Source organism: Sus scrofa, chromosome 18 (assembly GCF_054392235.1).
Source record: "Sus scrofa isolate SSC_HxYL_T2T_F1_AM1 chromosome 18, Sscrofa_HxYL_maternal_Yorkshire_Landrace_v2.0, whole genome shotgun sequence".
NCBI classification, from domain to species: domain Eukaryota; kingdom Metazoa; phylum Chordata; class Mammalia; order Artiodactyla; family Suidae; genus Sus; species Sus scrofa.
The window spans coordinates 42,675,244-42,702,508 of record NC_139400.1 but is presented as its reverse complement, the minus strand read 5'-3'; the positions used below and the strand labels follow the sequence as shown (position 1 = coordinate 42,702,508).

The 27,265-nt window shown below is 38.5% G+C and overlaps 1 protein-coding gene across 16 annotated transcripts in view; it reads right to left on the bottom strand.

The window, feature by feature from the left end:
* Positions 1-27,265, bottom strand: part of DOCK4 (dedicator of cytokinesis 4) — a 457,247-nt gene that overhangs the window by 74,604 nt on the left and 355,378 nt on the right. For all 16 annotated transcript variants that reach the window (XR_014834200.1, XM_021079277.2, XM_021079279.2 and 13 more), the window contains exons 27-30: positions 21,716-21,810; positions 11,107-11,182; positions 9,170-9,270; positions 8,413-8,471 (exon numbers count right to left, since the gene is read on the bottom strand). Coding sequence is in view for 15 of the 16 variants with exons in the window: in XM_021079277.2 (XP_020934936.2) it covers positions 8,413-8,471; positions 9,170-9,270; positions 11,107-11,182; positions 21,716-21,810 (331 nt within the window). In the remaining variant the exon portion in view is untranslated. The remainder of the gene's footprint in view (positions 1-8,412; positions 8,472-9,169; positions 9,271-11,106; positions 11,183-21,715; positions 21,811-27,265) is intronic.

Genomic DNA, 27,265 nt, shown 5'->3' with positions numbered 1-27,265 from the left:
GTTGTTGCTCTCATTCCCCTGGGAACTCACACACCTTTCCACTGGCACAGCCAAATGCTCTGGGCACCTCCTAAATGCCTGAGGCTCATTACCACTTCCCAAGGCCCTGCAACTAGGAGTAACCTGCGTCATCTCCCTGAAGGCCCTGGCTACTGTCAAGAGTCCAGTGACCAGGCACTGACTATTAGCCCTACCAATTGCCTCCTTCTCCCTAGAAACATACTCAGCACCCTAGGGATAACAGCCTGCTCACCCTGAATAAAGAGACAGCAGACATCCAAACTCCCACGCCAAAAATAAATAGCAACCTCCACAAAATACAAAGGGGAGGGGCTCTTGCACAGAAATAGCCCTCCAAGACTACAGTTTGGTTTCCCTAAACTCACAGAATAAGAAAAATATAAGCAAAATGAAGACACTCAGAACCATTCCCAGTGAAAAGAATAGGAGAATTCACCTGAAGCAGCAAACAATGAACCTCTACAGTCTAGTAGACACTGAGTTGAAAAGGGACATAGTGAAAATACTGAAGGATTTAAGAGCAGATATAAACAGTAATGCAGATTACTTTAGAAAGGAACTAGAAACTATAAGGAGGAAACAAGAAAAATTAGAAAATTCATTTGCAGAGTTGCAAACTGAGCTAAAGGCACCAAAGAGCAGACAAATAATGCAAAGGAATGAATTAGTGACTTGGAAAACAGAAAAATGGAAATCACCCAATCAGGACAGCAGACAGAAAACAAATGAAAAAACACAAAAGCAATATAAGAGATCTATAGGATAATACAAAGCAGGCCAATCTACACATAATAGGAATTCCAGAAGCAGAAGAAAAAGAAAAGGGGACTGAAAATATATTTGAAGAAATTATGTCTGAAAATGTTCCAAATCTAAAAAAAAAACAGAAATAAAGATACAGGAAACACAGAGGGCCCCAAACAAGTTGAACCCTAACAGGCCTACACCAAGACATATTATAATAAAATGGCAACGATAAAGAGGATTCTAAAAGCAGCAAGAGAAACACAAGGCATTAATCATAAGGGAACCCCCATAAGGCTATCAGCTAATTTCTCTACAGAAACACTACAGGCCAGAAGAGAGTGGCAAGATCTATTCAAAGGAATATATGGAAGGAAAAAAATTGCAGCCTAGAATACTCTACCCAGCAAAAATATCATTTAAAATAGAAGGAGAAATAAAGAATTTCTCCAACAAACAAAAGCTAAAAGAATACAGCAATACTAAACCCACTATAAAAGAAATACTGAAAGGGCTTCTCTAAATTAAAAAGAAGTAAGAAGAAATAGGATGGAGGAAATCACAACTAGAAAGCCATCACTTAAATAAGTCAGTATACAGTTCTAAAAGAAAAAAAAAAAAAAAACCTACTGTAAAAGTGACAATAAACACAAGGAACAGCAAAAGGATGAATATGAAGATGTTAAAAAAGGACTTCAAAATTTGTGGGGAAGGAAAGTAAGAAAATCTAAGTTATTTATTTATTTATTTATTTATTTATTTATTTATTTTGTCTTTTTGCCATTTCTAGGGCTGCTCCAGTGCCATATGGAGGTTTCCAGGCTAGGGATATAATCGGAGCTGTAGCCACTGGCCTACACCAGAGCCACAGCAATGCGGGATCTGAGCCACATCTGCAATCAACACCACAGCTCACGGCAACGCCAGATCCTTAACCCACTTAGCAAGGCCAGGGATCAAACCTGCAACCTCATGATTCCTAGTCAGATTCATTAACCACTGAGCTGCAATGGGAACTCCTTGGCTCTTTTTTTAAATAATGTGTTTGAGCCTATATGACTATCAGGCTAAAGCAAGGAGAGATAGGAAGGGATTAACATACTTAAAAAACAGGGCAGCCACAAATCAAAACCAAACACCACATTCACAAAACTAAAATGAAAACTACACAAACATAAAAAAATGGTCATCATCCAACCAAAAAAAAAAAAAAAGGAATAAAGGAGAAATATAGAATCAACTGGAAAACAAGGCTTAAAGTATCAATAAATACATATTTATCAATAATTACCTTAAATGTCAATGGACTGAACGCTCCAATCAAAAGATGTAGAGCAGCAGATTGGATAGAAAAGCAAGAGCCTACAATATTCTGTCTACAAGAAACTCGCCTTAGGGCAAAGGACACGTATAGACTGAAAGTAAGGGGACAGGAAAAGATATTTCATCCCAATGGACAAGACAGGAAAGCAGGAGCTGCAATACTCATATCAGACAAAACAGACGTTAAAATGAAGGCCATAAAGAAAGATAAAGAAGGACACTATTTAATGATAAAAGGATCCATTCAAGAAGAGGATATTACAATGGCCAATATTTATGCCTCTAATATAGGAGCACCCAGATACATTCAACAAATACTAACAGATATAAAAGGAGAAATTGATGCAAATACAATAATAGTAGGAGACTTTAAACCTCACTCACATCAATGGACAGATCCTCTAGACAGAAAATCAATAAGGCAACAGAGATCCTAAATGACATAGTAGAATAGTTAGACTTAATTTGACTTTCAGGATATTACCCAAAAAGATCAGAATATACTTTCTTCTCAAGCACACATACTGGGGCACAAAACTAACCTGAACAAATTTAAGAGTATAGAAATTATTTCAAGTATCTTCTCTGAACCACAATGGCATAAAACTAGAAATCAACCACAGGAAAAGAAATGAGAAAAAACTGACTACATGGAGACTAAACAACATACTACTAAAAAACCAATGGGTCAATGAGGAAATAAAAAAGGAAATTAAAGAGTACCTGGGGACAAATGATAATGAAGACACAACCATTCAAAATCTATGGGATGCTGCAAAAGCAGTGCTTAGATGGAAATTTATAGCAATACAGACCTTCCTCAAAACAAGAAGAAAAATCTCAAATCAACAACGTAACCCACCTCCTAAATTAATTAGAAAAAGAAGAACAAACAAAACCTAAAGTCAGCAGAAGGAAGGAAATCATAAAGATCAGAGAGGAAATCAATAAAATAGAGATTGAAAACAATAGGAAAAACCAATAAAACCAAGAGATGGTTCTTTGAAAAGGTAAACAAAATTGACAAACCTCTGGTTAGACTTAGCAAGAAGAGGAGAGAAAAAATCCAAATAAACAAAATAAGAACTGAAAAAGGAGAAATCTCAGTGGATACTGGATACTGCAGAAATACAAAAAAAACCATAAGAGAATGCAATGAAAAATTATATGCCAACAAATACGACAACCTAGAAGAAACTGACAACTTTCTAGAGACTTACAGCTTGCCAAAACTGAATCAAGAAGAAATAGATCAACTGAAAAGTCTGATCGCTAGAAATGAAATTGAGTATGTCATAAAAACACTCACTACAAACAAAAGTCCAGGTCCAGGTGGCTTCACACGTGAATTCTACCAAACATACAATGAGGAACTTATACCCATTCTTCTTAAACTTTTCCAAAAGGTTGAAGAAGAAGGAACACTCCCCAAAACATTCTATGACACCACCATCATTCTAATACCAAAACCAGACAAAGATACTACCAAAAAAGAAAATTATAGGCCAACATTTTTGATAAATATAGACACAAAAATTCTCAACAAAATTTTAGCTAACCAAATCCAACAACATATAAAAGATATCATACACCACAATCAACTGGGATTCATCTGGGTTCACAAGGATAGTTCAGCATATGCAAATCAATCAACATCATACACCACACTAACAAAAGAAAAGTCAAAAACCACATGACCACCTCAATAGATGTAGAAAAAGCATTTGACAAAGTCCAACATCCATTCATGATAAAAACTCTTACCAAAGTAGGTATAGAGGGAACATACCTAACATGATAAAAGCCATTTATGAAAAACCCACAGCAAATATAATACTCAGAGAAAAGCTGAAAGCCTTCCTGCTGAAATCTGGAACAAGACAAGGATGCCCACTCTCACCACTGCTATTCAGCATAGTATTCGAAGTCCTAACCACAGCAATCAGACAAACAAGAAATAAAAGGTATCCAAACTGGAAGAGAAGAGGTAAAATTGTCACTGTATGCAGATGACATGATACTACATATAGAAAACCCTAAGGACTCCACACAAATACTGTTCGAACTGATCAACAAATTCATCAAAGCAGCAGGATACAAGATTAATATTCAGAAATTGGTAGCATTTCTTTATACTAGCAATAAAATATTAGAAAATGAGTACAAAAATACCATACCTTTTAAAATCGCACCCCCAAAAATTAAATCCCTAGGAATAAACCTGACCAAGGAGGTGAAAGACTTATATGTTGAGAATTATAAAACATTCATCAAGGAAATTAAAAAGGATTCAAAGAAATGGAAAAATAGTCCATGTTTCCTGGGTTGAAAAAATTAATATCGTAAAAATGACCATACTACCAAAAGCAATTGACAGATTCAAAGCAATCTCTATCCAACTACCCATGACATTTTTCACAGAACTAGAACAAACAATCCAAAAATCTATATGGAACCATAAAAGACCCCAAATTGCCAAAGCAATCCTGAGGAACAAAAACCAAGCAGGATGCCTAACTCTCCCAGACTTCAGGCAATATTACAAAGCCACAGTCATCAAGACAGTGTGGTACTGGTACCAAAACAGATACACAGACCAATGGAACAATAGAGAACCCAGAATAAACCCAGACACTGACGGTCAATTAATCTTTGACAAAGGAGGCAAAAATATAAAATGGGAAAAAGACAGTCTTTTCAGGAAGTGGTGCTGGGAAAACTGGACATCTGCATGTAAATCAATGAAACTGGACTACACCCTCATACCACGCACAAAAATAAACTCAAAATTTCTTAAAGACTTAAACCTAAGACAAGATACCATCAAAGTCCTAGAAGAGAATGTAGGCAAAATATTTTTTGACATCAACCTAACAAATGTTTTCTCAGGTCAGTCTCCCAAGACAGCAGAAATAAAAGCAAAAATAAACCAATGGGACCTAATCAAACTGACAAGCTTTTGCACAGCAAAGGAAACTGTAAGAAAAACAAAAAGACAACCTACTAAATGAGAGCAAACAGTTTCAAAGGATGCAACTGACAAGGGCTTAATCTCTAAAATATACAAACAACTTCTACAACTCAACAGCAACAAAACAAAACAAAACAAACCCAACAACCCAATTGAAAAATGGGCAGAAGACCTAAATAGACAAAGAAGATATACAGATGGCCAACAAACACATGAAAAAAATGCTCAACATCACTGATTATTAGAGAAATGCCAAATCAAAACTATGATGAGGTACTACCTCACACCAGTCAGAATGGCCATCATTAATAGGCCCACAAATGACAAATGCTGGAGGGGGTGTGGAGATAAGGGAACCCTCCTGCACTGTTGGCAGGAATGTAGATTTGTACAACCACTATGGAAAATAGTATGGAGGTACCTTAGAAAACTATACATAGAACTACCATATGACCCTGCAATTCCACTCTCCGGCATACATCTGGACAAAACTTTCCTTGAAAAAGACACACGCACCCATATGTTCATTGCAGCACTATTCACAATAGCCAAGACATGGAAACAACTTAAATGTCCATCGACAGATGAATGGATTAAGATGTGGTATAGGGAGTTCCCCTTGGGGCTCAGAGGCAATGAATCTGACTAGTACCCATGAGGATGCAGGTTCGATCCCCAGCCTCACTCAATGGGTCAGGGATCCAGCATTGCTGTGGCTGTGTGTCTGGCATTTGTAGCTCTGATTTGACCCCTAGCCTGAGAACTTCCATATGCCATGGGTGTGGCCCTAAAAACCAAAAAAAAAAAAAAAAAAAGATGTGGTATATATCCACAATGGAATACTACTCAGCCATAAAAAGGAACAAAATAATGCCATTTGCAGCAACATGGATGGAACTAGAGACTCTCATACTAAATGAAGTAAGTCAGAAAGAGAAAGACAAATACCATATGATATCATTTAAAACTGGAATTTCATACACAACACAAATGAAGCTTTCTACAGAAAAGAAACTGATGGACTTGGAGAAGAGAATGGTGGTTGCCAAGGCAGAGGGGAAGGGAGTGGGATGGACTGGGAATCTGGAGTTAACAGATGCAAACTGTTGCATTTGGAATGGATAAGCAATGAGATCCTATTGTACAGCAATGATCATGTGTGATGGAGCATGATGGAGGATAATGTGAAAAAAATGTGTGTGTGTGTATATATACATGACTAGGTCACTTTGCTGTACAGTAGAAAACTGACAGAACACTAAGCCAACTATAATGGGAAAATTAAAATTATTTAAAAAATCATCTTGAGGCTTTTGTACCCTCTCTCAGAGACTGTCAGAGAGTCTGTTTTAATGGGCCTGGGGTGGTGCCCAAAAATCTGCATTTCTTACAAGCGTCCAGGTGATTCTGTCTATTGAGTACCACTGTTCTAAAGAGCAGAGACATCATAATGCATTACAGGGATCAGTAGGCTCCAGAGATTTTTCACAGTATCTAGTTTTCTGAGGAAAACAAAATAATTTAACATAAAACCCAGAGGGATAGAAATATTTCTGTTTTAAAGACAAAGTAGAGGAGAAAAGTTGATGAAATATACAAGGACATCCTTAGTGAGACAAAGGGTGCCAGCTTTATTTAGCAAGCCATGGGTCACGGGCCTGAGTGCACAGGTATCCTGGCTTGGAGAATGATTTACGCAAAATTACCATACACGGCAATGCTAAGATGTATCTAGAAGAAGTTGACCTGCCATGTGTTTTAACATTTTGTTAAACCAAATGATCTGTCCTGGCCTTATCTGAACTCCAACAAGGGCCTAAACCACAACAGCATTCTATGGGAAACACCTTGTTAAATTAATGCCAAAAGCAATATGGACATTCTATGGGTCTTGATCTGTTTCTGAAAAACAAAGACACAAATGATCATTGAAACATGAAGACAGAGAGGATTGATTTCCAAATAAGACCAATGGATGCTCTTTTTAAGCTGAATCTAAAGACGACTCAAGGACTTCTGCTAGCTGGTTTTAGACAGTCAGAGGTTGCTTTCAAGGCTCTAACTCATCCTCTGGTGTGTGAAATTACCAGCAAGCACTGAATATTGGGCTCAACTATATATAATCGGGCTTCTTTGAACTGCCTTGTATATATTGCATATTTGAGGGATATCCTGGTCAAAAATCACCCTGTAACAACATGAACTGAAGTAAAATGATAAAGGTTCTATTTTCACTTACAGTAAACAAATGCTGTCATCTCCAAGTTGTGTTTGGAGAAGCTCAAGAGAAAAGATACTTCCAGGTCATGGCATATTCAACTCAAATAGGTCTATCACTCTAATAAATCATGAGGAGGAATTACAATGCAGTAATACTAAATGAATACTATAAACTGGCACAATTAACACACTAAACTAAGTTACGAATCTCTACAAAACTCTGTGCCAAGGAAATTTTAAAATGATTTCTTTTCTCAATATTATCCTTTTCTGTGTAACCAGGTCTGTGTTATCAATTTGCTGAATAATATGCTCTATCTGCTGTGGCAGATTAACAAAATTAGATTGAACCATTTCTTAGCAATTTCAGATGCTTTTAAGTCCTTTGGTTATACTCTTTATGATATAGGCCATTGGTTTCAAGTTTTTAAGAGTACAGATGCTCGGAGTTCCCGTCGTGGCGCAGTGGTTAACGAATCTGACTAGGAACCATGAGGTTGCAGGTTCGATTCCTGCCCTTGCTCAGTGGGTTAACGATCCAGCGTTGCCGTGAGCTGTGGTGTAGGTCGCAGACGCGGCTCGGATCCTGGGTTGCTGTGGCTCTGGCGTAGGTGGGCGGCTACAGCTCCAATTGACCCCTAGCCTGGGAACCTCCATATGCCGCGGGAGCAGCCCAAGAAATGGCAAAAAGACAAAAAAAAAAAAAAAAAAAAAAAAAAAGAGTACAGATGCTCGAGTCATTGTTTCATGAAGTTTATTCCAAATTTGTTATGAATCATAGCCTCAATTAAGAGTTATAAAAATTTTGAGTTGCTATAATTCCAAAATCCTGAAAGGTTAGCTCATTGCTAGAACTGTATATATTATTGGAACAATGCTAGATTATAAAATTTGTCATTCAATAATAATGAAACACACAACAGAAAGGTGATGTTTCAGAAAGACCCCAATTTAAAGAATTTGTTGTAACCTTATTCAATGCCAAAGTGTCAATTATTCTGTATAGATTTCTTTATTGACTTAGACATTTTGCTTCAAATGCTGTCATTGGTAAATTGTCCTTCTTCATTTGCTCACTTAAAAGGACAGTGATGAGCTGCAAAATGGAGGTGGCTTCTTTTTTCATTACTTACCTAGGTTCTGCCACATGCTGAAAATTTCACAACCCATTGTTACTCTCATGTCACCATACCTGAAACAGAACAAAAATTACACTTGATACAAAGCCTCCACAACAAAGACCTATCTGTGTTTCTTTAGGATACAATCTATCATCATGTTAAATGGCAATATGTTTTAAATTAAAGATGTTTAGAGTACATGTCTTTTTACTGAAGTATAACTGACACAACATCATACTGATTTCAGGTGTACAACATAATGATTTGAATATTTGCATATATTACAAAATGGTCACCACGATAAGTTCACTTAATTTCCATCTCCATACCTAGTTATGTATTTTTTTATTTTGATGGAAACTTAAGATTCACTCTCCTGGCCACGTTCAAATATGCAATAGAGTATTATTACATTCATTACATTCCCATGACATTCACTTTATAACTAGAAATTTGTACAATGTATGTCTTGATGCCGCAAGTTCAAATCTTCACATAAATCCTTTAGTAAAACAGATTCATCTCGTCATTTTTTACTTCTCTTTAATTTTGAATCCTGAAAGGCTGAGGATAAAAATGTTTAAATAAGTTCTGAAAATAGTGACATTTCCAGAAAAGACTGCTTGCTGTCCCCTTGGCCATTGCCTTTCCACTATGATTTCCAGTTATGGAAATATGATTTATGCATCATTTGAACTAAAATACCCTTTAAAGGCACAACATTGGATTTGTCTCATACTCTTGCATCTGATTATACACCGGTACTTACTTTTCTAACACCTTTTTCTTTTTGGAAGGTGTAAACATCTCCAACTGCAGACACAATTGGTTTATGAAAATGACCGCGAGGTAAAAGTAGGAATCCCAGATCTAAAATGAGAACAACATATTTAAATACTATGGGGTTACAAAAAATACTTACAGGTGATGGGTATGGCTACATGGGGGTTCCGCATACTATTCTCTTGACTTTTATATAGGTGTGAAATTTTCTACAACAAAGAAGTAAACTTAACTAAAATACTATCTACTTTTAAATTGCTACAATGCTGTATGCCAAGTTTCATGAGCTCTCTGGTACATGCTAAATGGTAGAGGCTTTGTTTCTATTATACCATGTCCGTGTCCCTCCAAAGGAGGCTGAGGTATAAGCTGGATAACTTTATTCCTGTGTGATTTTATTTTTGGAGCCCCTTTTAATGTAGAACTTAAAAAAAAAAAAAGATGCATGCCCTCTTTTGGATATGCTAATTGCTTTAAACTTGGTGAATATATAAAAATTCCCTACCCATATAAATCTTCTAAGTTCTCTCATACCAAAAACAGCATCAGAAAGAGATCAGAATAAAATTCCCAGAAATAAATGTAATCAAAAACATGCAGGACATCATGGGAAAAAACTACTTTTCTATTGACACTATGTAAAACTAAAGATAAACAGGAGAAACATTATAAAGAATTAATATCTTTTATACATAAAGAGTTCTTAGAAATATAAAAGAATTGATAAAATTCCAAAATAATAAAAAGTCAAGAATAGATCCTTCAGAAAATATGAATTTTACTTAGTCAATAACTAATAACTAATGCATAATGAATAATAACATAACTAGTAAGAAATGTAAATTAAAGCAAAAAGTTGTTGCCCTTTCAAATTGTCGAAAAAAACCTGTCTCTTCTAGTGCTGTCATACAAAAAGGCAATAGAATATAATTGGTACAATCTTTAACTCGACATTGCCACTTATAAATATTTATCCAAAGAAATAACTAGGAACACATACCAAGTCTCATTTTGTAAGAATACACATAAAAAGAATAATTTATAAGAAGCTAGAAACTTGAAAAAACAGTAAACTAGAAACTTGAATATTAAAAAGTAGAGCCCTGATTATGAAATTTTGACATATTATTATAAGGTATGCATGTTATGCAACCATTAAAATTCCACTGGCTTCTATTGTATTTTTCTGTATTTCCTAGTCATTCAATAAGGAAATTTTACTAAATAGTTAACATTAAAGAGTTTTTTTAAAATAATAAGAAATAAAACTATTGAAAACATGAAACACCATTAAGAACAGAAGCCAAGATACACACTGCCCATCTTTACTTAAACAATAGTATATTGTGGAGCTCCCTGCTGGCTCAGTGGGTTAAGGATCTGGCATTGTCAATCCTATGGCTCAGGTCACTGCTGTGGCACAGGTTCAGCCTCTGGCCTGGGAACTTGCACATGAAGCAGGTATGGCCAAAAAAAAAAGTTACACAGTAACAATGACGTTAAGCACTATGATCAAGCACCATGATTTCTACCAAGTTGATAGTTTATATTTATAGACTCCACTTACTCACAAATGTAATGAAAAACTCTTCTAATATTATTCATAATCAAAACTGATGGAGGATAATGTGAGGAAAAAAATATATATGTAACTGGGTCACTTTCCTGTACAGTAGAAATTGACAGAACACTGTCAATCAACTATAATGGAAAATATAAACATCATAAAATAAAAAAATTTTTAAAAGCCTCATTTTTTCAAAAAAATAAAATAAAATAAAATTGATATGGCCCAAGATTAATTTGAGGTAGCCAGAATTAATTTATTTTCCTATTATTAAGAGAAAGAAAATACATGAACTCCCTAAAGGACAAGGTGAAACCTTTAGCCCAAGCACAACAGTCCTCTAAATGGACACTCACCTTATAATCAAAGTTTTCATTTAAGAAGTTCTTACGAAGTGCATCTGACAGGTACAGAACTGTTGTAATAATAACGCTAGAGATGAAAAAGAATACACTTTAAGTTGGAAACTCCACGTTGGTGAAAATCAGTTATTAGATAAGAATAAAGCAACTAAGACAAAAGAAAACCTTCTTCAATAAGCTTGTGGAACAAAATTAGATAATTCATATCATATTTGAAATAAAAAAGAAAACAGACGCCCAGCAAAAAAAAATAAAAATAAATTTTAATAGTAAAAAAAAATCTATCACTGAAATGACATGTAGAAAAAAATCCATGAATTCATGGCTCAGAATTATATTAATATGTTGATATTTGTAATTTTTAAAATTTCCAAAGCAAACATGATTTAATACAACCATAATATTCCATACTTGATCAGCATTGAAGAAAAGCAAACTTTTTAAAAAGACAGAAAAAGAAATGGAGCCTAAAGATGACGTAGACACAATAAAATGACAGACTATATTGAATATTTATTATATGTCTGTTTTCTCCCATTTAAGATGTTAGGGGGCATATAAGAGCTGCTGCAGAAGTCAGATTTCCCTCTCTCAGGGCCTCAAGAATGCCACTAAAGAAACAATTACAGACTGTGAAATTGTCTATAACCCAGTACTAAGCTGGGTGAAACTGGTAGTGAATATTATAGAAAATTTGGTGAGCACTCTTGGTTAACTACTGAGATATAATTTGTTCAAAATATGCTCCTTTTCACAGCTGCAAGAGTAGACACTCAAAATCGAGTGCATTTCCAATTGGGTCATTACATGTTAGATACAGCATTTATACTGAAATAGGTCACTCCCTAAAGTACCTCAAACCAAGAACCAATGTATAAATGATTGATATTTACCACCTCTTTGGCTTTTTCTAAGACGCACCGGTAAGGAAGTGCTGTGATGTGATGAGGCCCCAGTTCTCATTACAGGATTTGTAACTGAAGAATACACTTGAATGACCCTAGGTAAAACAACATGAAACCTCACCCACCTCACACCACGGTAAAATACAGATTAGAAGAATATTTATTAATTAGAAGAGTATTTAGAGTCTTTTTAGAACATAAATGTCCATTATTGTGATCTGCTGGAAAATTCACTGTTAGAGTCTTCTTGTGGGGCAGGAGAGCATTAATAAGACTAAGGTGTTGGATGGTTGAATGCGGAAGCTCAAATGAAGAAAAGGAAACAGGAGTTCCCATCGTGGCTCAGTGGTTAACGAATCCAACTAGGAACAATGAGGTTTCGGGTTCGATCCCTGGCCTCGCTCAGTGCGTTACGGATCCAGCGTTGCTGTGACCTGTGGTGTAGGTCTGTAGGTTGCAGACACGGCTCAGATTCCACGTTGCTGTTGCTCTGGTGTAGGCCAGGGGCTACAGCTCAGATTAGACCCCTAGGCTGGGAACCTCCACATGCTGGGGATGTGGCCCTCGAAAAAGACAAAAAGACCAAAAAAAAAAAAAAAAGAAAGAAAGAAAGAAAGAAAACAGAAGAAAAGCACCATTTTCATGGGTACTTGCTCTACCACGAGCAAGTACTGCATTACATGTAATGTGCCTTTTATATATGTCATTTACATCTTTCAATGAATCCTTCTATGAAGGTTAAGTAAAACCTATTAGAGTAAGAAGTCCTGTGGTTACTTCTGTCTCCCAAAGGGCAGACATCAACAATGAATTTCACATCAAAGAGATTAATCACTGGCAAATAAAGTAAAAAGTGGCAATTTTCCATATACACTGGTGAAAACAATGATGATAATAAGTTCACAAAGTAGTTAATTTAAATCTTACCATATGGAGCTACAGCTTAATTATCAGAAAATGGAATGCTAACAGGCAAGGAAAGGGCTCTTTGCCCAGTATCTATTGGATTGTCAGGCTTCTAGGTTTAAAGAAGAAAACCTTACATCCTTAACAAATGTTCTGATTTGATTTATTTGTTCAATAGAGAAATACACATGGTCCCATTGCCCCTCAGTTTTACATAAAAACCCACTTCTGGCCCCAAACTCTAGCTTGCATTGTTGTTCACAAAGAGTGTTCGTGAATCATGACCTATCCGGGATTTGGGTTATTAGGCCTAATGTCCTGAAAAAGAGCCAACAGACTCAGTCTTCCAAGTGAGAGAGCTTATTTATTCAATGGCAAAGACTACCCATGTGCTATTTACATGCTAGGTCCCAAACACACAAACAAAATTCATGGCTTCTTGAACTGTGCTTTCTGGCAAACAACATGGAGTCTCTCTGGTTTAGGAACGACCAGTGAGGCTCATGCTGGCCACACTCAATGGAATCACTTGGGAGCTTTAGAGACACAGACCTTGGATCACACCCCCAGAGATTTAATAACTGGACTAGGGTGTGATTTGAACATCAGGATCAGTAAAGCTCCCAGATGACTCTTAGGGAACACCCATGGCTGAGAACCACCATTCCAGACTTTAAAATTTTGGCAACCCTTATTGGGGACCTGGTGATCGAGTTAAGATGCAGGCGATGGTTCAGCAGGCCTTAGATGGGGTCTGAGGTGCTGCATTTCTAACAAGCTCCTGGAGATGCTCATGCATCCTCTCATGTTGATTCACAATCCACCCTTTGAAACGCAAGGTTCTAGAGCCGTCCAAGTCATAAACACATTCCAACCAACTCTGCTTTCCATTCTCCTGCCTTCTAGAATTTTGGGCCAATAACTACTGTGGTTCTTTAACAGGCTATGCATCCTTGCTCTAGACTGAACACTTCACCCTCTTCTCAAGGATGCTTTATCATCAGGCGCAAGAGGCACAGGACATAGGACCTTTTTAGGGGCTTTGAACTACCCTAAACCCTAAAAAAAAAAATGTTATGGAATCAAAAATTAAAACTGCAAAATGAAAACTAAAAAAGGCTCAGAGATCCCATCATGGCTCAGTGGAAACGAATCTGACTAGTATCCCTGAGGACACAGGTTCAATCCCTGGCCTTGCTCAGTGAGTTAAGGATCCAGCGTTGTTGTGAGCTGCGGTATAGGTCACAGATGCAGCTCGGATCTGGTGTTGCTGTGGCTGTGGTATAGGCTGGTGGCTACAGCTTCTATTTCACCCCTAGCCTGGGAACCTCCAAATGCCACAGGTGCAGCCCTAAAAAGACAAAAAAAAAAAAAAAGGTGCATTATAGGTCCACAGAATGCAACACTGTCATTTTCATTAATTGTCCCATATTCATACCACATATATTAAAAATCAGGGGTGACTTTTTATAACTTCACAAGAATTCCTAAATATACAGAAGTGCTGAGAAATCACAGGCAATTGGAATTAAATGATTTACTCCACAGGATGATAATCTAAAAAGCAAAATGTAAAAAGTGCTTTTTACTTTGGCATATGGCATGTGGGTCTGTTTAATATGTCTGATATGATGAGGGGTAAGATTGCCAAAAATAAGGCTTCCCAGGGCTAGAAAGATCTTAAAATGACTCCACATCCACTGCTTTTCATTTATGCTTATAACATTCAACCCAAGTCACATAGGCAGCTCCAAGAGCTCTTTATGTCCCAGAACTAAGATAGTTTCCTGGCACACAGATCCCCAAGCCAGTCAAAGGCATGTACACATTATGGCTCTTTCACTGTAGTGGATACCTATTGTGTTTATGGAATTTTCTTTGCTTGTTCTAATTTATCCAAAACCACGTGGCTCTTTTGCTTTATTCTTTTACTCATGACTCAGTTTCTGAATACAGGGACATTTCAAATCTCAGTGCTGCAATTCAATAGCCAAGAGAGGTTTGCAATCTGTTACTACAAATGGTCAAATTACTGATGTCTGCCATAATGTGGCCATAAGGATCACTTCTGACAACCATAATCTACGGCACAGCATGATAAAGTGTATACATAAAAGAGAAAGTGGTGCACAGGAAATAAATCAAAGCTATTTCTTCAAGTTTTCCACTTGCCACTTGGTTCTGGCATTCAGAAAGTATTTTTTAAAGCCACGCCATCCCGCCTATACAAACCTCATCTCCCACAGACTGTCCTTTTGAAAACGACTCCAACCTCATAATCTGCTCAAGCAAGAGCCCATCTCCATAAATTATACCTGGACTGAGAGAAGCACCTTTTGGATAAACTGGGCATCAACAAGGCTGATGTTTGTACTTTGAAAAACAGGTACAAGACATTCTAAGTCTGGAGTACAAGCAGACCCATTACTGGGGCAGAAGAAGTCACAAGTCATCATGTTCTGGGCAGATAAAAACCCTGAATGGCCACCAAGGAAACTGGCAGAAGTAGTCCTCAAATTTTAGTCCATGAGCAACTCCCGAAGGACACCTAAGACTTTAGGGCCTCACCAGTGCCTGTGGCTTGGTGGGATCATGCTGGGCCCCACCGGTGATTCTGATGCATGTGATCATTCACTTTGAAAACTGGTTGTTACAGATGGAAGAGAAGACAGACAAGGTTGGAACATGGAAAGCAAGGACATTTGGGGAATGTGTCCTTGTTAAACATTGCATTGTCCAGGGCCTAGCCCAGTATCTGTTGAATGACTATAGCCTCAAAACTATATTTAAATCTGTGCTTTGTGAGAATTACTTGCTAGACTAGATAATTCTAAAATGCAAAGTTTGTAAAACTTTAAATACTTTTTAATAGGTATTTTGTACAAGAGACTGAAATTGGATAGTCAAAGCTGATGGAGAAAGGCATTCCCAGTGGAGGGCACAGCAGGAGCCAAAACAGGGAAGCAGGAAAAGGAGTGATTTTGCTTTGAATAGAGAAGCATGCAGTGTGGGTGAGGTAAAAGGAATGAACAAGGATTGAAATGGAAGGATTTTTAAAAATCCCTTGACCTCCTCCTCTGGGCAGTATTGGCAGAAAAATCACTCGCATGGCAACAGCCTCAATTTTTTTGACCTTTAGGCTTAAACCCTAACATCATTGCATTTCTTTACGGATTCATTCTCTTTCCTCTCTCCTTACCGGGAGATGCAATATATAGGCAATTCTTCTGTAAATATTTGCTATAACTGCAGACATTTGGCACATTCATCTTAGTAATATAAAGTTTTGATAAAAATCACTATCTTCCCCCCCTCCCGGAACAATGAAAGGATTTAAAGATAATTACCCTATTAGGGTAAAAAAAACACCATCATCAACAAAAAAAAGTAGTCGGTGTGTCAACGGTTGTTCAACAGATTAGCTACTCTTAACATCCAACTTTTCATGGTAAGTATCACACACTAGGTCCTTCTTCCTGTTACCATGGATACACCATCAACGCTGCTAGCTAAGGCCAAGCTTCCTTGTGTGCACTAAATCAGCACTACTCTTAAGTGTGGTGAGCTTCCTTCTTGAGAAAGTCTCACCACAAAAAACAATGGCAGCAGAACTAAACTGCACGCTTACACAGTTGATTTAATTTCCAGTGCAAGCTGATGGTGAACAGGTATCAGAACAGAAAGGCTCTCAGGCACGTGATCACATGCTTATTTGCCTACCCAAGGACACTGCTCCTTCACCTCTATTTTCTTTGGCACCATCAATATTTCTCTTTTCTGGGCTCTATCAGTTAATCAACATGCATAATATTCCACATTTAGAAATGAATCCTAGTCCTCCTATCTCCTTCCAGATATAGCCCCATTTCTCTGCTCCCTTTTGCAGTAAAATCTTCTAAAGAGCTGCTTGTAATTATTGCTTTCACTTTTTCAATTCCCATCTGTTCCTGAATTTACTCTAATGACTTTCATCACCACCACTCCATTGAAACAGCACTTGTCAAGGTCACCAGTGCCTACACCACATGACCAAACCCAAGGATAACTGTCAGTTCTTATCCTCCAACCTTCCAACAGCTCTTCATACTTCTTCCTTCATAAAATATTTTCTTCACAAGATACGACACCCTTCTGGTTCTCATCTTACATTACAGGCTGTCCCTTTTCAGTCTGTGTTGCTGGTTGCTTCTTGACATCCTGACCTTTGAAAGGGTGGCACATTCCAGGGCCCAGTCTTAAGTAGTATTCTCTTTCTCTCTCTCTCTCTTTTTTTTTTGTCTTTTTTTTAGGGCCACACCCACGGCATATGGAGGTTCCCAGGCTAGGGGTCCAATCGGAGCTATTGCCACTGGCCTATGCCACAAACACAGCAACGCCAGATCTGAGCCTCGTCTGTGACCTACACGACAGCTCACAGCAATGCTGGATCCTTAACCCAATAAGCATGGTCAGGGATCGAACCCACAACCTCATGATTCTTAGTTTCCACCGTACCACGTGGGGAACTCCAAGTGCTATTCTCTTTTCAATCTATACTTTCTCCCAGGGTGCTGTCATTCAATTCCATGGCATCAAATACCATCCCGGCTAATACCCCTCATACATATGTCTCCAGCCTTGACCCCTTCTCTGAGCTCCATGCAAGTATGTTTTGCTTCTCCTACATCTCCACTTGGGTATCTAAAACTTCTATTCAAAGCACCTCAAACTTCTTCTCACCATAGAATTCCTGACCTCTCCCACTCCCAGTGCTACTCTTCCCTCAGTTTCTTCCATGTAAGTGTATGGCATCACCACCTGAAGTTCTGTTCAGGTCAAAAGTCTAAGAGCCATCTTCAATTTTTTTTTCCTCTTGCCCACATCTGGGCATCTAAAAGTCATCTCTGTCTTCAAAACTGATCTTCTCACTACCTTTGCTACTTGTTCACGCCATCATCATCTCTTACCTGGATTGCTTTATTAAGTTCCTAATGGGTCCTTCTTGGCTTCTCTTTTATCTCTCTGCTTACTAATATCCTGATCCTGTCTTGCTCTCCTAACCTCATTTTTACTGGTTCATTTCCTTCTCACATTTCAGCCACATAATCCTTCAGTTCTTCAAATATGCCATATTCACTTTGACCACAGGGCTTTTGCATATGCTATTCTTGATGATAAGAACATTCTTCCTTTGCTGTCTGCCTGTTAATGCCTGATTTAGCTTTCAGCTCAAGTTTCACTCCTTCATAAAAAAAATCCCTCCTATCCCAGTCCAGAACATAGTACCTTGTATAGCCCCTCTTGTAGAACTGTGCTTTTATCTTTATGACATTTATTTTACATGTGAAGCACTGGAAAATAATTGCTAAATGGATTGCTAATGGAAGACCTCCCCTAAGAATCTTTGATTCCATAAATCACTTACTTGCTATACAGATCTCATGTGGATACTAAACTGGTTAAGGTAATAATCAACTAAATAATCCAGTGTTTGGTTGGAAAAAACACAAAAGAAAAAGCATGATATGTCTGAAGCCAATAAGTACTCAAGATAAACAAAATAAGGGCCTGAAATTTCAACTGCAGGGCCAGGAAGTTTTTGCTTTCCTTGGTAGGCAAGTCTGTTAAAAGATTTATCTCCTTGAAAGTATGTATAAAGCTGTGACTTTATTTTTGTACTATATTTTGCAATGTTTATGGGAAGAGGGTGGAGAGAAACTTGTCTCAACGTGGCCTGTATTTGTGGTACTTAATTTTCATCTTCCTTATGTTCATTCTTTCTCAGATTGAGCAGTTGTCTTCATCAGAAAGATCTACCAAGAACTTACAGTGGGCAGGCACAATCTAGCTTTGCAAGCAAGGAGGAAAAGGCAGGTTTCCTGTCCTCATGAAATTCAGCCTGGGCACACTGACTATATTACATGATATGAGACATTTAGGTGGAAAGAAACAAAGACCATACTCATTGCCAGGAACTGACAGTCAAAGCTTTTGGTGGGACTTCACGTAAATCAGGGAGGCTTCAGGATTTGGGATAGCACAGTTTACAGATGAAAGTTAAGGGCATTTAACTGATTTGAAAACACGAGAAGGAAGGACCAAACCCATAAAAGAATATATGTTTTGCAGGATGAGCAATTCAGTTGCATTTAAGCAGAGGGCAATAGTGACTTCTAGGCCAGTTTAATTAATACTATCAATTTGACATGTATTAAGCACATGAGTGGGTCATAACAGTGGGAGTTTGGGGGAAAATGCTGCTTTGAGGGGCCCTTATCAAATATTTAAGAAAGTTAGTATCACAAAGGTGGTCTGCTTCAGAGACCTCGATCTAGCTCCTGCAACTTGCTTTGATATAACTTAACAAAGTGGGAACTGTTTCTTTATGGTGTAGGCTCTTTTAACATATGTATACTATCTTTAACATCTTTTAGAAATGATTTTTCGATGAATATTACTGAGGTTAACAGCTCTTACAGATAAGGCACAAAGAGTTGAAGGCTTCTTTCTCAACTGTGTACTGCAATGATAACACAAGAAAAATCCCATATGCTTTCATAACTGGAATGGGAATGACTGTGACAGTTAAATGAGGAGATGAGAGGAGAGGGAAGTGGAACAGTGGAGAGCAGGTGGTCAGTTTCCAACCTAGCAGGTGCCTAGTTCATGCCCTCCTGTCCATGAACTAGGCTGGGCCCACCACTAGCAGCCATCCCCAGTGGAAATGTGCAGCCAGATTCCTATCAGCACTGACTTGGAGGGCAGTGGAATGATATTACTGCATTCTGCAAAGGCTTATGGCCTTTTTCTCAGGTTTGCTATGGGATTGATCTTCTCTTTAAATGTGTTACACAGAGCTCAACTGTAACAAAATCATGTTCTTCTGTGGGTAACATTATAGGTAAAATCCTGAACATCATGTGTTTACTCAAAAGCAGAATCTAGACTGCTAAGTCGGCTACCCACTCACGTGACCATGAAGTCTTTACAAAGGTAGTAAAGATTTTTAGGTGGGGCAGGGCGAGATGGTATTTATTGGCAAAAGCCACGTGGTTGTCATGATCTTCAGAGGCTGAAGCACAGCCTATGTATGTAAGGAACAAAATGTCCAATGTGCTTTCAGTTTGAATTTCTGCCACTGAAAATTCTAACTCAGGTCAAAATATCCCTCTGCACACAGGGCAAACAGAATGACAAAATGACGATACTGTGTGATGGTGACGTCAGCAGCCTGGACCCCTGCCCACATGGCTCCCTGGATCACTTCATAGCCTTTGACAGGTACCTGGAATGTTTGATCTTTGGTAAGAAGGCTCGTACATGACCAATGGCTCCCACTTAAACCTGTAGCATCTGAATATCAGATGAAGAGATATTTGCTTCTACTCACAGATATTAAGCTACACATGCTAAGTAAGCTCTAAAGAGAGCTATTTCAGGAGCTCAATTATTCTTCCAAATGGAAAAGCTGTTTCTGTACTTATGTAAAATATAATATGCCATATTATAATATTTGTTACTGCACAAAGTTTTTAACACATCGTTTTAACACCTCCACGTCTATAAATGTATACTGCAGCAGAAGCCATATTAGGCATCTCTGATCAAAACCAAACCCTATTTTCCTGGGGCTCTTAGCACCATCATGTCTGGGCCTCTGCAGAGGACATATGGCATCCCTGGCCAATGAATAAGATACCTGGAGAATCAACCTTCACCCTGAGCAAGAGGGTGTTGTGGATGGGAGAAGAGGAGGAAGGGGAAGTGGGCCCATGTGAGCTTGAAGGAAAGGATGCTTATGAAATAAGGTAAACGACAAGGGTGGAGGTAAAGACCAGGCCGAATTCTTGAAAAAACTTCATCCTCACTCTGCATCCTGAGATAACAGAGACACGAAGTGTGAGAGCAGGTAAATCCATGATACTGCTTTCTCCAGGGATAGCTCCTACCATTCTGACTGCCCGCTACTCTCCTTTCTTGGCTCTTATGCATTCAAGGATTGACTGCAAATGATTTTACTTGTTTTCCAGACATGCTTGACACAAGCTAATTTGATCAACTCCCAGAGATTTTCTTTTATGCCAATAACTCCCCAAATGTCTGCATCTAGTCCTGAACGTCCTCCAGAGCACTCTTTTCAGCCTTCTGCTGGCCATATCACACAGATGTATAAAAGGAACTTCATTCTTCATGCATCCAACTCAGAGGTCGTATCTTACTCCCAATGTTCAGCCCATGGAAGATGCTTACTGTATTCTGCTGAGTTAAAATGAGTGAAGAAAGATCAGAAATGACTCAAGTGTGCAGCAACAGAGCTGGTTAAATAAGCAATGGTACATCTAATCAAGGGAATATTACACAGCAATGAAAGAATAAAAGCCCATAAATGAATGAGGGGCTTTCTATGTACTGTCTTAGAAAGACTGCCAGGATTTTTATGTGAAAGAGAGATGCACAGGACAGTTTATTTATTCTGCTACCTGCTAGGTTCTGCATAAAGGAACAATGGAAGGACGTGCAAGAAACTAATAAAAGTGTTTACTGGAGGCTTGGATAGGGATAAAGAAGGTAGGTGGGACTTCTCCAGGCATACCCTGTTATATTGTGTGATTTCTGAACTATATTAACTTATTACCTATTTAAAACAAATAGTAATCTTTAAAGAAAAAGAGTGAGAGAAGTTAACTCAGAGGCAAAAAAAAGAATACCAGGACTTGTAGGTTTCAAACTTGAGATCGAGTGAAAAGAGCGTTTTGCATTCTCCTCTCCTTCTCTGCCACCAGCTTCAATTATCATCAATGCAAATGTCTTACTTGTTAGCCACCAGGCGCATGACAGTCCAGTCCTTCGGAAACATCTCTGGACGTATCAATATTCGGAACACAGTAAAGATCTGCAGCAGGAAATCCTTGGATAAGGAGGAAAGAGAGCATTTTACTGAGTTATTGTACCTGCAAACACACACACACACACACACACACACACACACACACACACACACACACACACACACACACACACACACACACTGCTGTCGTTACCATTTCTACAGCAATCACATGGGAAGGAGCTATGCTTCCATAGTTTACCCAGGAGAAGGAATCATCACCTTTCCATTCTCAGCAGCCCGCTGGTTTGCTACCCAGCCCAAATGTTCCCTTTTCTTTCTCTTTCTTATGCACAGTGGAAATGACTTTTTGTTTTTCTTCACAAGCTCTACAAATTTAGGCTTTGGAAGTAAAATAGCAAACTAATAACAGAAGATAAGCAGGGAAATAAATATATTTTCTTTTTTCTATTATAGTGTCCTAAACATCAGAACTTTCAGCTCAAGAGAACAGTACATGGTCCTGGCTCAGTTCCGCTTTCCTTTAATTGGGTGGCAACATTTAGAAAGCTACGTTCATTAAAAAGCAGCTTAAGGAGTTCCTGTTGTGGCTCAGTGGGTTAAGAACATGATGTAGTCTCTGTGAGGATAGGGGTTCCATCCCTACTTTGCTCAGTGGGTTAAGGATGTGGCATTACCACAAGCTGCAGATCAGCTCGCAGATACGGCTCAGATCTGGTGTTGCTGGGGCTGTGATATAGGCCAGCAGCTGCAGCTCCCATTTGACCCCTAGCCTGGGATCTTCCATATGTTGCAGGTGTGGCCATAAAAAAGGAAAAGGAAAAAAAGCATCTTAAACAAAAACCCCATGTTTCTTAGAGGGTATTCTGAAGGTGCAGTATTAATGGGATGCATGTAGGTTGATAGAATCTAAGTGTCCTGTGCAGAATAAATAGAAGTAAAGATATGTGCTAAGCTGAGCTCAGTGACAAGTTCTTAGAGGCTAAGAGAATGTCAAGGTATTCTTCAGAGATGCCATACGGAGGGCAGTGGTATTTACTGAAATGTTATCTTTAAACTGATCACCTAGAAATACTCCTGACGAGAATCAATTGTCAAGCATGGAAATATCTCTTCTTAAAACATTATAAGCAATAGGTCCAAAGTGCTGTGGTGCAGTCTACGTAATGCAGAATCACAGATAACATACCACAGGTAATGAATGAAATGGAGCTTGCCCTACTCAAAACGACTTGGGCTCAGTCTAGCTTTGATTTGGATTTACTACCTAGAAAACAAAGACTGTTTTGCAACCTTCAGTGCTGCTAAGAAAACATCTCTAACAATCTGACTGAGGGCAACAGTATAGTGTTGCTTAGGAAAAAAAAAAAACCCTACGACAACAGGGTTTTATTTATCCAACCCAACAACACATCATATTAAACACATAAGTTGCTTGAATATAAGATTATGATTGTCACTCGTACCATCAGAAGATAGAATCTAAAAAACTAAGCAACATGTGGGAAGTGTGTGTGTATGGGTGTGTGTGTGTTTATATATTCTCACAGCTTTGATCAAACCCATAAATATTTTGACAAGAATTTATTTTAGCTTCTTTGGCACCAGCACACATATGTTGATATGCAGTTCGTGCTGTGTGGAAACATGCCCACTAGGTCATCTGTCTTTAAATGACCAGACAGATTCTCCCTGTGTTGGCAGAATCACTGGAGACAGTTTCCCAAATGTATTCCACTGCAGGTCAGGAAATTTTGGGAAACATCTCACACGCTAGCCCTCCCCTGGGACAGGACGTCATTAGCACACTAAAACTGAGAGAAGCTCTTTTTAATGCATTTCTAAAACTTATTCCAAATGGTTTTGAGGCTGATTCTTTTGAGATTTCCAGACATGAACACACATAATTTCTGCAAAAATGAATGTCTGCATTACCTTTCAAAATGTCATGCTCCACTTCAGTTTCCTATCTTTTTAGGGTTTTTTGGCCATGCCCAAAGCATATGGAAGTTTCTGGGCCAGGGAAAGAGCCTGTGACAGAGCAGCAACCCAAGCCACAGCAGTGACAATGCCAGATCCTTAACCCGCCGTGCCACATGGGAACTCCTTCAGTTTCCTATCTTGTGGCGCTTGCTTAGATAGATATTAAAGAAATACCTAACGGTGGGGGAGTCACTTGTTTTTCATGGTAAACAAATATTTAGGAATAGTTTAAATACATTCTAAAATACTGACATTTCATCTTTTCTCCTCCAATCTTTTAAAATAATTGGAAATTGGAGGCGGCATCCTTCATGGTGGGGAATAGAAGGGTGTGATGTCAGTTGCACTGGGAAATAATTGGCTGAAACTCCAGTTATTGGAGGCAAGAGAGCTATCTTCTGGGCTAGCAACTGTGGTGATTCTTTTGCAGTGCTGGGGACAAAGGGAAAGTTATTCCAGGTGTACGAGTCAGGGACAGACTACCTATTTCTGTGCCATCTCATTTTCCTATTCCCATGGATCTCACAAAATAAAAGTCGTGGCAGCGTGAACCTTGTGCCAGTGCCTAGGTGTTGACATTAGTCTTTTTTACTCCTAAGGAGACTTCTCAGTGTCTCAAGGAACCTTCTGAGGTGTCTACTCAAGCTTGATCTACCTTTATAGAACCAAACACATTAATCTGTAGAAACCTGATAATGAAAACAAAAGAACATTATACTGAGAAGTCAGAAAACCTAGATTTTAATCCTACCCCTGCAATTTATTAGCTCCGTGACCTTGGTAATTTATGTAACCTCTCTGGAACTGAGCCCTGAGGCTTCCTAACACAGGGGCTTTAAGGTCCCTTGTAATGAGAGGCGATTAAAAATACTTAATACAATCACTTAGTCATTCATATAATACGCAAAATCTTTTCTTATTTCTCAACTATGGGCTAATGTTTCAGCAGATGTTAACACAAACACCTTCCACTGTGGTACTTAACATGTAATTTAGTTCAGCAAGTATTTCTTGTCAACTGTCATGTGACAGGTTACATTTCAAACTCTTTAAATCATTAGGATCTGAATGTTAGGAGTTCCTATTGTGGCTCAGCAGTAATGAACCCAACTCGTATCCGTGAGGATGCCGGTTTGATCCCTGGCTTCGCTCAGAGGGTTAAGGATCCGGCACTGCCGTGAGCTGTGGTGTCGGTTGAAGACGTGGCTTGCTGTGGCTGTGGCATAAGCCAGCAGCTGCAGCTCCGATTCGACCTCTAGCCTAGGAACGTCCACATGCCATAGGTGTAGCCCCCAAAAAAACAAAAAACAAAAAACAAAACAAACAAAAAAAAGATCCAAATGCTAGACTCACTGTCTTGTCCCTTCCCTCCCCAAATACGGTGGGATTTTTTTGGCTATCCTTTCTAAGTACTTTTCAGCTCTGATTATTTCACTAAACAAGTGCTTCTGCAAGGATATGCAAAATTATTTTGCATACCCAACAATAAGAAAGTTAACAGGTTCTTTTTATAATTTTAAAAAAGAACACTGCTGTAATAATACTCCTGTTTGGAAAGCACACAGAAATAAGTGCTTCATATGCCACCATATTAAAATCGGCAGCCTGGGAGTAGTTTCTTTTTTGATTGTTTACTTCAAATAGCACAACATGGTACCTTAACTGCATTCCTGGTTATTATTCAAACAAGGGTTCAAAATGAAAAAAAACAGAGACATTACTTCAGAGAAACACTTTTCCTGCCATGCAAGAGGTTCAAGTAGGAAAGTTTATGCGAAAACTTTCAAAAAAACAAAAAAAAATCTCATATTCAAATAGCAAAGGAGAAACAATTGCTAAGAGTTTAGATTATCATTAACATTTAATCATTCATAAACAATGGCTGCTTTAATATGCACCAGGCACTGTGCTAGATGCTGGGGACATCTAGTGGGGTAAAATATATTCTTTAATTTGTTCATGGAAGAAATTTTAGAGAGGGCCTGCAACATGCCACACCAGAGTGAGCTAACTGAAGTGACCTTTGCCTGCAGGGAGCTCACAATTTTGTGGGAAAGATGAATGCTAATCTATGTCTGTACATGTTAGGACCTAGGTTAAGTCTGAGGGCCAGGTATTCCACCAGAGGGAAGGGTACCTGCAAGCCTCCTCGGAGGCAAGACAGAACACAGGGCTGTCAAGCTGCAAAGGGGAGTGATATGAAGTGGGGTTGGTCGGTAACTAGGACTAAACAGAAGATTGAGAGGTAGGTAGAAAGATAGGGAGACAGGAAGATAATGATCACTAGGGGCCAACTGAAGATAAATAAGTAGGGGTTCTTGCTGGCACTGTGGGTTAAGACACCGACTGAAGCGGTTCAGATCGCTGCAAAGGTGCAGGTTCGATCCCTGGCCCGGCGCAGTGGGCTAAAGGATCTGGCTGTTGTTGCAGCTGCCACAAAGGTCTTGGCTGTGGCTTGTATTCAGTTCCTGGTCCAGGAACATCCATATGCCACGGGTGCAGCCATAAAAAACAAAAAACAAAAACAAGCAAGCAAACAAAAAAACCCAGAAGATAAATAAGTATATAACAGATAAAGGTAAATAAATCTCATACTCTTCATGGTAAGCAGTTTGGAAATTTATCCCCAGGGCAATAGGGAGACACTGAGGGGTTTGACGCAGACAGGTAAGGGGATCAAATTCATGTTTTACACAGTTTCTGACTACAACACATAAAATATTGTTTTGTGTTGACACATACCATGGTATCAGAATAGCACAAGATAGATATGAGATATAAGAAACAGAATTGGGGAAGCACATACTGGGATCATGAAACTTGAGTTAAGACATCTGGGCAAAAAGTATCATGAGTAGTTGACAGGCCAGGACACTGTCTGCTTATGTCAAGAGCAATGAATGTGACAGTACCTTCTAGGTATGCATGTCCTTCTCTTATGGTTTAAAATACAGTCAAATGTTATTTTTAAAACATGCCACAAGTTTCAAATGTGTAACACCATTGTTATAGAATTTGAGTTCAATTAAAAATGTTAATAATCATTATCACATTGAAATTTATATCCTTAAAATTGAGTACTTATGCGCATTATGCAAAAGTAACTCCCAAATGATCCTCAATCTCTAAGAGCTATATAACTATTTTTCTGTAATAAAAGACTACAAGTTAAAATAATTAGATGGAAAAAGATGGCTTCTGAAGCAGGCAGGCATTTATAAGGAGGGTTGATTCATTCAACAGAGATTCAGTGTTCCAAGCTCTGTGCTTAGGACAAAAGGCAGAGTCCCTACTCTCAGGAGGCCCATAGTTATCAAGGATACAAGGAAACAACAATAAGTAATTCAATGCATTGTTGCACATGCTATCACAGAGCAGGCCCTGTGGTCTGCGAAGGCTTCATTCAAAAAGGCGATACCTGAGCTGGATTTTACAGCAGGAGCTGAAATGAGGGAAAGAATCAATAGGGGTACAAAACAGGCAGTGGAAGTAAAGTGGTGGTGGAATGGGCAGCGCAGGCAGACAAAAATAA